Here is a 13,216-nt window from a genome sequence, read left to right as displayed (position 1 = left end):
TCATATTGCTTTGACAATAATATTATAACAATAGTTACAGTGGCGATTTCACACGCTTTCTAGAATCAGCTTTGGCTTTAGTGGAAGCATATCTTATTTGATTATAAAATCAACAGAAAACGAACATGAAAATCTTTTAGGAGCTGAATTAATTATAATTATAAAAAAAATTTAGAAACATCTCATCATGATGAAGTAGAATTTGTCTTTGAGTATGAATATCAAATCTAACTTATAACTTTTAACTATTCAACTGATGGTGTGACTGTCATCTGCTTTATGCCATTTTGACTTTGCCTCAACAGAGTTTGCACCACCCTTCTAAGGTTCCTGAAGATGGCATTTTACATCTAACCTAAAAGGAACACTGATCTTCAGTTGAGCTTAGTTTTACAAATTGAGTTCTACACCATACTATCTTATTAGAAATACAAATTAAACTCAAAGTTTATTAGTCAACTAACCTACTAAATAATTTCTTCCAAGGTTGTAATACCCTCGTATTTTTTTCTACATAATAGTATGAATTTGAATTGATTTTTCAGGTTTTGTTTGTTTCTTGTGACACAACTTGTGTTTCTGGGTTTGCTTTCGCTCATTTATTAAATACTCGTGATGTTCTAAACATGGTGATGCAATTAAATAATCCAAGAGACAGTTTAGGCTTTCAAGTTTCGACCCTCCTTTGAAATCTGAAGTCTTCTCTGTTGGGATTTATATGCCCTGGCATAGCGAATTCCTATCTGGATTGTATTGACATATGTTCCTGACATATCTGAAATATTTATGATTTATATAATTGGTGAATTCAATGTATTATGTTTCAATTCACTATGAAATTGATACTGTCCAGTTAATTACAAGAAATATTTATATATATGTATGTGATGACAATCAATGCATGATATATAAATAGTAATTATAAATTGTTCATAGTCGGTAATTATGGATGGACTCATAATTAATTAAGACTTGAACTGGATCCGCGTTAGGTTGAGATATATTGCGAGAGCCGTCGTATGCAATTACTCCCTATCACCGTCATGGCATTTGACTCTTAAGCATGAGAAAAGTATAGACTCTTTTATTAATTAATAATTACTTTGATTTGTTCGGCGGATTCTTCGGGATCCTTAGACCGACACTTTGGGTAGTTATGTAATTAATAGTTAGAGGGTTATATTTTCAATATTTGCATCATTGCTACTTGTATTTATTTTGTATTGATTATGGTTGATCACAAAGTAAATTCGAAGGCCTTCGTGTGTTTTTAGACAAAATGATTTATTATATATTTATTTATTTAAATTATTATTTTTGTCAAACAAATGTTTTATTGTGATCGAGCCAGAAATAATCAAAGGTACCAAAATAAATATATTAATTAAAGAGTCGGATTGATGGCTATATTTATCCGATAACTAATTATGCATAGAGGGGTCAAAGTGCAATATTGACTTAGAGGTTATTTATTATTTAATTGGAGTTCAATTAATTTCTTTTAGTGGAGTAGAAATTAATTTATGAATTAATTGAATTGGGTCCATGGACCGGGCCAATTATTAATTCATTGTAGCCAATAAAATAATAGGCCCAATGGATTCTCACTCATAGCCCAACTTGATATTGGAATCATATTAGATTTGAGACATATGAATTAGAGATGGAGAAGGATTTGTTGTTTCCTTTTCTTTATTTTTATGTTGCCTATAAATATACATGGTCTATGTATATTTTAGGGGGTGATTTTTATGAGAAGGAAAAAGGAATAAATTTTCTCTCTCTAGAAAATTAGGGTTTATGTTCTCATCTAATGGAGGCTCCCACAAGCCTAGTTTTCCAAGGTCATTCATGGAGGCATATGAGTGATTCCTAAAGGCAAAACAATTACCAAGAAGATGGAGATCCAAGGAGAATGCATCTAGCAAAAGGGATCTACAATAAGTGAGAACATTCACTTTAGAGGAGAGATCTGAGGTTTACTCAAACCTTGATGTAAGTATTCAATCTTTTAGTTGAATAATATATCATATTTTATTTTATTTTTTGCATAAAACTTGTCTCCATGTGATGAATCAAGATCTATGAATTTAAATCCCTCGAAAAGTTTTTAAAACTAGCACGTTTCCCAACAGTGGTATCAGAGCATGGTTTGATTCATTATTAGAGATCATGATTTTATGAAAATCATCATTCATGGATCCAAAATTATATTCATATATATTTTTATTGATGTATGTTGATGTATGATTTAATATGTTGATATATATTGATACATAATGATGTATGAATGATTGTGAATGAATGATGATGTATGGTTGGGCCATGGATGAAGCTTATAGGTTAAATTAATGTAATTTTATCTTTGGATGAATGTAATTAAGGCTTTGATTTAGCCGTTTGAAAGTTCAATGATGTAATTTAATTTTTTCCATTGTATTTCAAATTGTAAATATTTTTAAAGCCATGTAATCTTCGTCAAAGGATGCTATGAAACTTCAAGAAGGTCCAAGAGGGTTAAATTAGGCTTCAGAAATTTTCTGGGATTTTTTAGCAATTTTCCGGAATTTTTCTGGAATTTTTTAAGGCCTAATTTAATTTCTGGAAATTTTTATTAATTTTTTTGGATTTTTCGGCGTTTTTCCGGTGGCCGGAGCATCACCGGCGGCGAGAAGAGACGTCGGAGGAGGCTAAAATCAAGTGTAGTGCATCTGGGGTGAGCCTGGCGCGTGAGGAACACGCGCCAGGAGGTGACATCTGCTGGCGCGTGCATTGCACGCGCCAGCCAAATGTGTATGGCCTCCACGCGCGTGCAGGCGCGTGGAGGCGCGTCCCACGCGCCCCATGCGCGTGCCAGCGCGTGGGGGCGCGTCCCACGCGCCCCAGGCGCGTGCCAGCGCGTGGGGGCGCGTGGTTTCACCTGCAGCATGCCCCAGGCGCGTGTGAGCGCGTGTGGGGCCCTCCAGTCGCGTTCCAAGCCGTGTTTTGCTTCTCCTGGTGCGTACCAACCTTATGTGGGTGTTTGCAAGCTGATGGAAGATCTTCGCGCAGTGATTAGAGCAATTAAATGTTAAAAGCTGATTCCATTGGCCATTTTATTTGCTTTATCTGTCATTTATTGTTGTATGAGATGCATGAAATAATTAATTGCTAATTATTATTGTTCATGCATTGGATCCATGATATTTATTTAAATGGCTTGATTTATATTAGTTAAATTATGAAAATTAATTGGATTTGATTACTAATTAATTAGAGGGCACTTATTGGGAAACGAAAAATTATTTTTATAAATTATTTTTGAAGTGTGCCTCAAGTTAAATATTAGTGAGTCGTTTAAAGTCCAAATATTTTCTAAATTTAATGGGATTAAAATCAAGACGTTTTGCATGCATTATATCATGTAAATTGAAAACCCTAATTATTAATGACTAAAAATTGAGTGGGAGCGGGGATTTTTGATACATTACCCCATGGCCTTCGTTATTAAAACCATTGTAATTAGATCTTCAAAAATAAGGCCCCACGCATGATTTGAAGAGTCTTAATATTACAAGAATGGTTGTCTCGTGAAAATACAAATATTAAATGTTCATTGTAATTAGATCTTTAAAAATAAGGCCCTACGCATGATTTAAAGAGTCTAGATTATAATGACAACATATTTAATGTTTTATTTTTCATTAGAGCATTAATAATGTTATACACTCAATCTAAAATCAATCGTGTTAGCTCCCCAACGGAGTGGTCTACACTAGGTGATTTTAGAAAGGCTAAACATAATCGGGAGTCATTTCATATAGATAGACAAGGCATTGTCTTAAGAGATATGGAGATGATGGGATTTGCCCGCCAATAGCAATAATGAACTTCGCCAACCGAATAAGTTATTGGTGTATTGGTTATCCGATTTTTCATGCTGTGGTTAAGGGACCCACATACTATTTTAATGGAAGTGCTCACCTTATAGTAAATGAATCTCAACAATAGTAATAATGAACTCCTCCAACAGGATAAGTTGTTGACATATTGATTGGTTGATTTATTATGCTACAGAGTTGAGGGACCCGCATTAATTAAAAGGGATTATTCACCAATAATGATAATGATCTCTTGTTCGATTGAGATTTATTATATTATGTGGTTAACAAACTCATTTTAATTTTAAATATGCATGACAGAATTAATAATTCACCTTGCATATTGTATGAATGCATTTATATTCAGATTAATTATGTCTAATCCAGTTTATCTACTTGCTTACATATTCTATGATATTGGACCTTATTTATAATGACTGGAAAATGAACTTAGATATTTTATTCACAACGTAAGGGTACAAAATGTGTTTATTACTCCTATACCTATCTCTTTTACTTTGAGATACCAAATTTGACATTAATGCTTTTAATAAATTAGATAAGGCAAATGATATGACTTGGTGCAATATTCTAGAGTTTAGCTCGAATATACTCCAAAGCTAACATTTGTATTATTTTATTTTCTTCAAGCATCATATTAAATGTCAATGAGATATTTTGGTGAGATTAGATAGAGCATATGCCTAAGTACTGTGTCAAATTTAAATACCATCAAGATAGCCTGATGAACTCCAGTTTGGAATCAAATTTTGGAAAATGATTGTTTATTATTTAAAAATTAGCTGGAGATCAATAAGGCTGACTTGGGTGGTAAGTTTCAAGTTGACATGATTATTGCCTTGTTACCAAACTCATTCGACTCTGTTAGAGTGAACTAAATAAGGAATCAGTTTGAGTTCACACTCGCTGATATTCTTATAGAATTGGTAACAGAAGAAGGGATAATCAAGAGTATGGGCGTTCCTATCAATCTAACCTAGTCTATACCATCTTCTTCTAGGCCCAAGTGGATGGGCAAAGCAAAGAAGAAGGATGATAATAGGACTAGGCTAGCACAAAACATAGGTATCTAAAAGGTTAAAGGGAATAAGGCAGTGTATGTTGAGGGTGAATGAAACTGTTTCTTTTGCCGTTAACTAAGACACTAAAGGACAAACTGTCTAAGCAATGACGTGGCATAGGAAAATATATATTTAATCATTGAGCCATGTTATGTGGTTGTATCTATTGATTCCTGATGGATAGATTCTGGAGCCACTAAACATGTTTGCAATTTATTGTAAGGATTTCAGGAATCCAGAAGCCTTGATGATATGGGTATATATTTATCTTTTGACCTGATGCCAAGGTTGTAGTTAAGTCAGTGGGAGTATTACATCTGAAATTAGAGAGTATGAGGATATTAGTATTAGAGAATCATCTTTATGCACAGTGGTTAGACGCTATCTAATTTTTGTTTCACTTGTGGTTTATAAAAACTAGATCGTTATTTTGTAAAACTGGTTTTATAAAATTGAATAGATATGCGATTGCTTCTAGTGCATTGAAAGATGGTTAATATACTATAATCACAAGCTCTTAAGATTTGCAGGATGTAGAAACTAATGTTGCATCTTCTAGATTAAATGTTAAGAGAAAATTTGTTATTCCTGACTCATTGTATTTTTGGTGTCTATTTTTGGGTTATAATCAATCAAAATGAGATTTAAAGATTGGTTAAAGAAGGTTTATTACCTAGTGAGGCAGAGGAGCCTAAACCAAACTTGTGAATCTTGTTTTGAAGGATAGATAACTCTAAGGGCTTAATCAGCCAAATGAAATAGACATAAAGAACAATTGGAGTCGGTACACACGTACACGTGTAGTCTTATGAACATCCAATCAAGATTACTCACGTTTTGGATAAATTTACCTGTTGCGACACAAGTCTTATACTTTTGGTATATTCCGAAAGGGTCAAGACTGATGTGGAGCACAAATTAGGTAAACTTATCAAGACACTTCGATCTGATCGAGTATTTGAGTATTTCTTGGGATAGTGCAAAGACTATATGGTCAATGAGGGTGTTGTGTACCAGTTTTCCGCAATTGACGCTAAATTAATTTAGGTGTCAAATAGGAATAACAGAATTCCACTTAACATGGTTAGATCTATGATCAGCTATGCTACATTATCTCTTTCATTTAAGAGTTTAGCGTTAATAACATCGATGCGCATTATGAACTGCATTCCATCTTAGTCTGTCTCAAGGATACCGTTGAGCTGTGTTTTTGACTAAATCTTAGTTTGAATCACATGCACATATGGGGTAGTCTTGCACATGTGCGCTTGATATGGACAACTAAGTTGGAAACAGATCATATGCATGATAGATTTGATAGCTACTCTAAAATGTCACTAGGACTGATTATTTTATGATCTCAATGATAAAAGTTGATTGTTTACACTCACTGTTTATCTATAGGAGAATCATATTATGAATCACATACCTAGTAGCATAGTGTTAGAGAATATGGTAAGAGTACCAGATGTACCACAAGTGAACACACTTATTATAGAGATTGAGAATAATATATGAATTCCCTATTGATGCGTTAGCATCATCTACAACACAGATTCTTGCATCGGTACATTGATGTAGTGGGAGGATTATCATCCAATTCGACAGAATCATGTTTTTAGGTGAGACCATTATGGACATCCCTGTTAAACATGAGTTGGACCCAGTAAGCTACACGGAAGCGTGAACCGATGTGGATACAGATCGTTTTGGTGAGTTACTATGAAATCAGAGTTGGAATCTATGTATTCTAATAAATTCTGGGATCTTGTAGAACTTTCTAGTAGGGTGATTCCTATGGAAGGCAAGTTAATCTACAAAAAGATACCAGAAGATTTCTTAGTGAATAAATCATGAGTGTACAAGGGAATGTCATTATTTTTCTTAATTCTATATATTGATGACATCCTACTCATTTATAATGACGTGGAAGTTTTGTCATCAATTAAAAGGTAGTTGTTCAATTACTTTTAAATGAAGGAATTTCAAGATGTAAGCTATATTCCTAAGATCAAGCTTTTGCAAGATCAGGTTAAAAGTTTTGACCAGGTTTGGTATGCATAACTCAAAGAATGAGTTCTTGCTTTATTGATATGGATCGCTCTCTCTAGTAAGTAGTTTTTCAAGACTAGCAGAGGAGATTGAGCAAATGAGACTGGAACAATATGTTTCGGCATATGAGAGTCTCATATACGCCATGGTCTATACCAAACAGGACATCCGCTACATGGTAGGGATAGTCAGTAGAGATCAGTCCAATACTGGACTTGACAACTGGTCTATTGTGAAAAATATCATTAAGTACCTAAGGAGAATCAATGATATCATACCCATTTATGGATGTGATGATATGGTCCTAGTCAGGTATGCTAGTTCTGATTTTCAATCAGAAGTAGATACTATGAGGTTCATGACTTAGTGTATGTTCACTTAATGGAAGGGAAATCAGTTGGTAGATTGTCAAACAGATTTCAACTGTTGACTCAAACCTGCAGGTGGAACATATTGCAGCCTTAAAGGTGGCAATATAAGCCTATTGGTTTGATCTCACTGATTTAGAGGTTGTGGAGCATACTAGCCTGCCATCGAGATATATTGTGACAATAGTGCAGAAGTAGTCCAAACCAATGACACAAGGTTCCATAGAGGAACAAGATACACTGAGAGGAAGTATCATGTTCGACATGATATTGTCCGGCAAGAAAATGCACTTGTAGTTAAAACATTGCATTGGAACACAACTTTGTTGATCCATTATCAAAGGTGTGATTGATCAATAATTTTGATCATCATCTGGATAACATTGGAGTTAGGTGCAATTTGAATTGGCTATGAGGGCAAGTGGGAGCTGTTGGGATTTATATGCCCTGGCATAGTGAATTCCTATCTGGATTGTATTGACATATGTTCCTGACATATCTGAAATATTTATGATTTATATAATTGGTGAATTCAATGTATTATGTTTCAATTCACTATGAAATTGATACTGTCCAGTTAATTACAAGAAATATTTATATATATGTATGTGATGACAATCAATGCATGATATATAAATAGTAATTATAAATTGTTCATAGTCGGTAATTATGGATGGACTCATAATTAATTAAGACTTGAACTGGATCCGCGTTAGGTTGAGATATATTGCGAGAGCCGTCGTATGCAATTACTCCTTATCACCGTCATGGCATTTGACTCTTAAGCATGAGAAAAGTATAGACTCTTTTATTAATTAATAATTACTTTGATTTGTTCGGCGGATTCTTCGGGATCCTTAGACCGACACTTTGGGTAGTTATGTAATTAATAGTTAGAGGGTTATATTTTCAATATTTGCATCATTGCTACTTGTATTTATTTTGTATTGATTATGGTTGATCACAAAGTAAATTCGAAGGCCTTCGTGTGTTTTTAGACAAAATGATTTATTATATATTTATTTATTTAAATTATTATTTTTGTCAAACAAATGTTTTATTGTGATCGAGCCAGAAATAATCAAAGGTACCAAAATAAATATATTAATTAAAGAGTCGGATTGATGGCTATATTTATCCGATAACTAATTATGCATAGAGGGGTCAAAGTGCAATATTGACTTAGAGGTTATTTATTATTTAATTGGAGTTCAATTAATTTCTTTTAGTGGAGTAGAAATTAATTTATGAATTAATTGAATTGGGTCCATGGACCGGGCCAATTATTAATTCATTGTAGCCAATAAAATAATAGGCCCAATGGATTCTCACTCATAGCCCAACTTGATATTGGAATCATATTAGATTTGAGACATATGAATTAGAGATGGAGAAGGATTTGTTGTTTCCTTTTCTTTATTTTTATGTTGCCTATAAATATACATGGTCTATGTATATTTTAGGGGGTGATTTTTATGAGAAGGAAAAAGGAATAAATTTTCTCTCTCTAGAAAATTAGGGTTTATGTTCTCATCTAATGGAGGCTCCCACAAGCCTAGTTTTCCAAGGTCATTCATGGAGGCATATGAGTGATTCCTAAAGGCAAAACAATTACCAAGAAGATGGAGATCCAAGGAGAATGCATCTAGCAAAAGGGATCTACAATAAGTGAGAACATTCACTTTAGAGGAGAGATCTGAGGTTTACTCAAACCTTGATGTAAGTATTCAATCTTTTAGTTGAATAATATATCATATTTTATTTTATTTTTTTGCATAAAACTTGTCTCTATGTGATGAATCAAGATCTATGAATTTAAATCCCTCGAAAAGTTTTTAAAACTAGCACGTTTCCCAACATTCTCTTCATGTCTTCTAGAAATAAAACAGAGGACGAACCTGAACAATAATAAAAAAAGAAGACATATGGGAAAACCATGATTTTCATAATCTTTCAATTTGCCATTTGATTTTCCCTCTTTATGAACTCCAATGCAGCTTTGAAAAGGAAAAGAACAGAAAGGGTTACATTTAACAACCTTGAGACACGCACGTCTAATTATCTCTGAAAAAATACTTTTCGAAAATTGTCCACAACAAAGTAGTAGCAAGAGGTGACGCACACCTCAACTAGATGAATCCATGCCTTTCTCCAGTAGGGATTGATGTAAAAAACAGCTGCAATCCCTAAGAACAGAGTTACATAGGACACTGCAAAGCTCACATAGAAAGATTCCATGTCCATGAAGCCATAATCCACTTCACTGCTATTCATGACGACTCTTGGTGGCTCAATGGCGTTGCAAGTTGTTGAAAGTGGTGGTCCACAAAGTAATGGATTTCCCATGTAGCTACTGTTATCAAATGTATCAAATTGGACAGATCTTTGACCTTGAGGTATGCTACCGGATAAGTAATTGTACGATAAATTGAGCTTGTTCAGAGAGTATAACTCAGTGAGCTGTGAAGGTATTTTTCCGCTCAAATTGTTAAAGGAGAGGTCTAAGCTCTCTATCTTGTGTAGGTTTGAGAAGGTCGTTGGGATGGTTCCACTTAGGCCATTGTGAGACAGGTTGAGCTCTCTGATTTGGTCTAAATTTCCAACTTCTTGTGGGATGTGGCCGGTCAACTTGTTGCAGGAAAAATCAATTGCCGAGAAAAGATCAAGATTGATTCCCTTGTAAGGGCGAGACATTCCTTTTGTTGTGAAAGCTACTTGAACTTGTGGGCTAAAACCACGTGAATCCTCCTCAAAAAAGTCATTCTTTGTTTTTGACAACATTTTCATGTCCTCTATAATTGACGTGTAAAAGGCAAATGGACCTATTCCAATATTTATCACAAAAGTTCTACTAGGTATTCCTTCAAAAGTGATGTTAGCCAAGCAAGGAGGAATGTAGCCAGAAAAGTAGTTATAAGAGAGATCAATCAAGCTTAATTGGGACAGCTGGCATAAACTGATTGGAATCCCACCTTCGAAATGATTATTTTTCAAGAGAAGAATGCTCAGACTAGAAAGGGTTCCAATCCAGCTTGGAATACGACCTGTTAAGTTATTATGGGAAAGATCTATGGTCACTGTTGAACTGCTGTTAAAAAATGCGTGCGGCAATGGTCCTTGTAGCCTATTTTTAGAGAGATGGACATGTCTTATATGTGGGGGGCTGGAGCAAGAAGGAATAGTCCCGGTAATATTATTTCCAGAGAGGTCAAACACCTCAAGAACCTCATCAAGACTACCAAGCTGACAAAATTCAGTTGGAATTGGACCTTCGAAATGATTATTGGACATATCAATCACCATTGGATTTTGTAACACACTTGCTATCCACCCAGGTAGCTTCCCTGACAAATGATTCTGACTCATATTCAAAGTAAACAAATAAGGAGAGTTGGACAAGCTACCTGAGATCTCTGTGAAGCGATTGCGGTCCAGACACAAAAAACTAAGTAATGTCAGGTTATTTTTTGATGGCAATATTGGGCCTTGCAAATTGTTATTCGATAGTTTCAACAATGACAGGGAGACGCAACCCGTGGTCAAGTGCTCCGGTATCCCCTGAGACAGTTGATTATTGGATAAGTCGAGAGTTTCCAATGAAGACAAATCACCTAATGAAGAGGGAATGCTACCTCCAAAGCCATTTCCAGACACGTTTAAGTATTTTAAACTTGGAAAAACCATAGAAATGTTGTCTGGAATGTGGCCATGAAAGTGATTGTTGGAGATATCTAATGCTAGAAGCCCAGTCTTAGGATGGAAGGGCGGCAATTGAAAATGTCCAGTGAGTGAATTATCTGGTAGAAGAAGTACGGCTAATCCCGTATTATTCTCTAACAACCAACTTGGAAACTTACCGCCTTTGAAGTTAATTCGAGAGAGTTGAACACCTTGGAGGTTCTTCTGGTTGTAGAGGAAGTTGGGAAAGGCTCCAGTAGTACTACTAACATTGCCGAATGCATGGTCAGATAAACGAATTCCAGTAAGTTGGAAACTGGGTGCCATGGTCTCAAAATTCGTTTCATCTTCCAACAATTCATTGTGTAGGCTTTCAATGAACTTGAGTTTTGAGTGGTTGAAGAATGGTGAAAACGAGATTGGGACTTGGAAGTCGTTTCTTGAGAGGGCAAGGTATTCAAGAGATGTCAAATGCACAAGTGGAGATGACTTGTTAATATTTCCTGTAAAGCGATTGGAAGAGATATCCAAAAGCCGAAGGGACGTCAAGTTTGCCAAGCAACCAGGCAAGGGACCCTCCAATCTGTTACTCATGAGGTCAAGCTCTTGAAGACTTCTCAATTCACACAGCCCTGAAGAACATTAAATTGATCAGCAGTTAGGCTTAAAATTTAATTTTCATGGCGGGGTTCGAAACTTTTATTTTGCTTTTACCTTGAGCAGACCAGATGTTATTGTCGAATTCATTATAGCTCATATCAAGGACCTCTAAGCTGTTCAAATTTTGAGCTCCCTCAAGACCTGTAAAATGAACAAATCATAACACAAGTGTCTACTTTTGAGTGCATCAAATTTAAAAATCGTCCAAACATTCATATTCTTTAGCTTCTAATATATGTATGAAATGTTGATCGTCTGACATAAACCCATAAAGAACAGACCGGAGCTATAAGCCCAATGTCAACTTTAGTAAATGAACCCCATTTCTGAAGGATTAAGATCAGTAGTACTCTCTCAGTCAACATGCATGCCAAGTTAGTGGAGGATCAATTTCATTGTTGTTAAGAGTGTTGAATTAATTGACATAAAACATTGAGTAATACTATGTTTTCTTCATCATACGTACCTTGATTGCTGATGATACCATCCAGCTTGTTTCCATTTATGTATAGCTCCTTGATGTTGTTCAAACCTAGGTTAGGGAAAATAGTAATCATTACAATAAATAGGAATTATATTCCGTCTTCTAGATGTAGAATTGAGATTAAAGAAAAGTTAGTTTACATTCACCTTGAATATGAATTGTGCCATCTAATTTGTTGTTGCTTAGATCCAGGGTCTTCAGAGTCGAAAGCTGATACAGAGATGACAGAATGCTATTATTGAATCCATTACTATTCAGGCCAAGGAATTGTAGATTTTTCAACGTGGATAGTTTTTCGAAACCTGCAAAAGAACACCTCCATTCTCAAAACAAAAAGAAGGAACGGAAATGGAAAAGCAAATGAATATGGAGAGAGATGACATACCTTGGTTCTCAACACATCCATGCAAAGAGTTCACACTCAAGTCTAGACTTGTGAGTGATTCGAAGGGAAGAAACAAGGAGGTGTTTAGATAGGACCAATCTGTCAAGGACATATATTGAAGCCCAAGTTTGAGTACGCGACGTGTGGTGTTGTGGCACTCAACACGATCCCAGTCACAACAGTCAGTGATTCCTTCGTCCTCCCAGTCCAGGAAGGGATCATTGTCTATATTATAGTCACTCCTATTTTGGAGGTTGAAAGAAGCTTTAAATTGAAGCAGAGCAATTCTCTCTTGCTCCAAACAACCATCACACCCATTTTCCATAACCAACATCATCAACCATAATAACAGAAATAATAATCTTGGCGTAAACTCCATAATAATAATAATAACAATAATAATAATAATTTTTGGCACTCTTACCAGTTGAATGGCTTTGGGTTTAAATAGGAAAATAGATCTAAGGCAGACTCAACAAAAAATAGGAATTGTGGGGGAAGTTGCTGGTTTTTCATTACATGCATGGATATTTCTCCATGTTACTGTGTGGTGTATGACCTAATTATCAAAGTTACCAGCGTATGTGTCACGGCGCACCATTTCTTGTAAATGGTCCAAACAGTATCATCTTTTGGGATAAAAATTC

At 35.2% G+C, this 13,216-nt stretch overlaps 1 protein-coding gene across 1 annotated transcript; it reads right to left on the bottom strand.

Moving 5' to 3' along the window:
- Positions 1-9,420: 9,420 nt before the first annotated feature.
- On the bottom strand, positions 9,421-12,894 carry LOC132278083 (receptor-like protein 15). The gene is made up of 5 exons (XM_059779909.1): positions 12,570-12,894; positions 12,331-12,486; positions 12,167-12,232; positions 11,755-11,841; positions 9,421-11,672 (listed from the first exon to the last, which is right to left on the bottom strand). Exons 1-5 carry the CDS (start codon positions 12,892-12,894, stop codon positions 9,421-9,423), a joined length of 2,886 nt encoding a protein of 961 aa, XP_059635892.1.
- Positions 12,895-13,216: the final 322 nt, after the last annotated feature.

This window comes from Cornus florida, unplaced genomic scaffold (genome assembly GCF_030987335.1).
Source record: "Cornus florida cultivar Cherokee Brave unplaced genomic scaffold, ASM3098733v1 CherokeeBrave_3.0.0_Hap2_Chr10, whole genome shotgun sequence".
NCBI classification, from domain to species: Eukaryota; Viridiplantae; Streptophyta; class Magnoliopsida; order Cornales; family Cornaceae; genus Cornus; species Cornus florida.
This window is presented reverse-complemented; position numbering and strand designations above follow the sequence as displayed.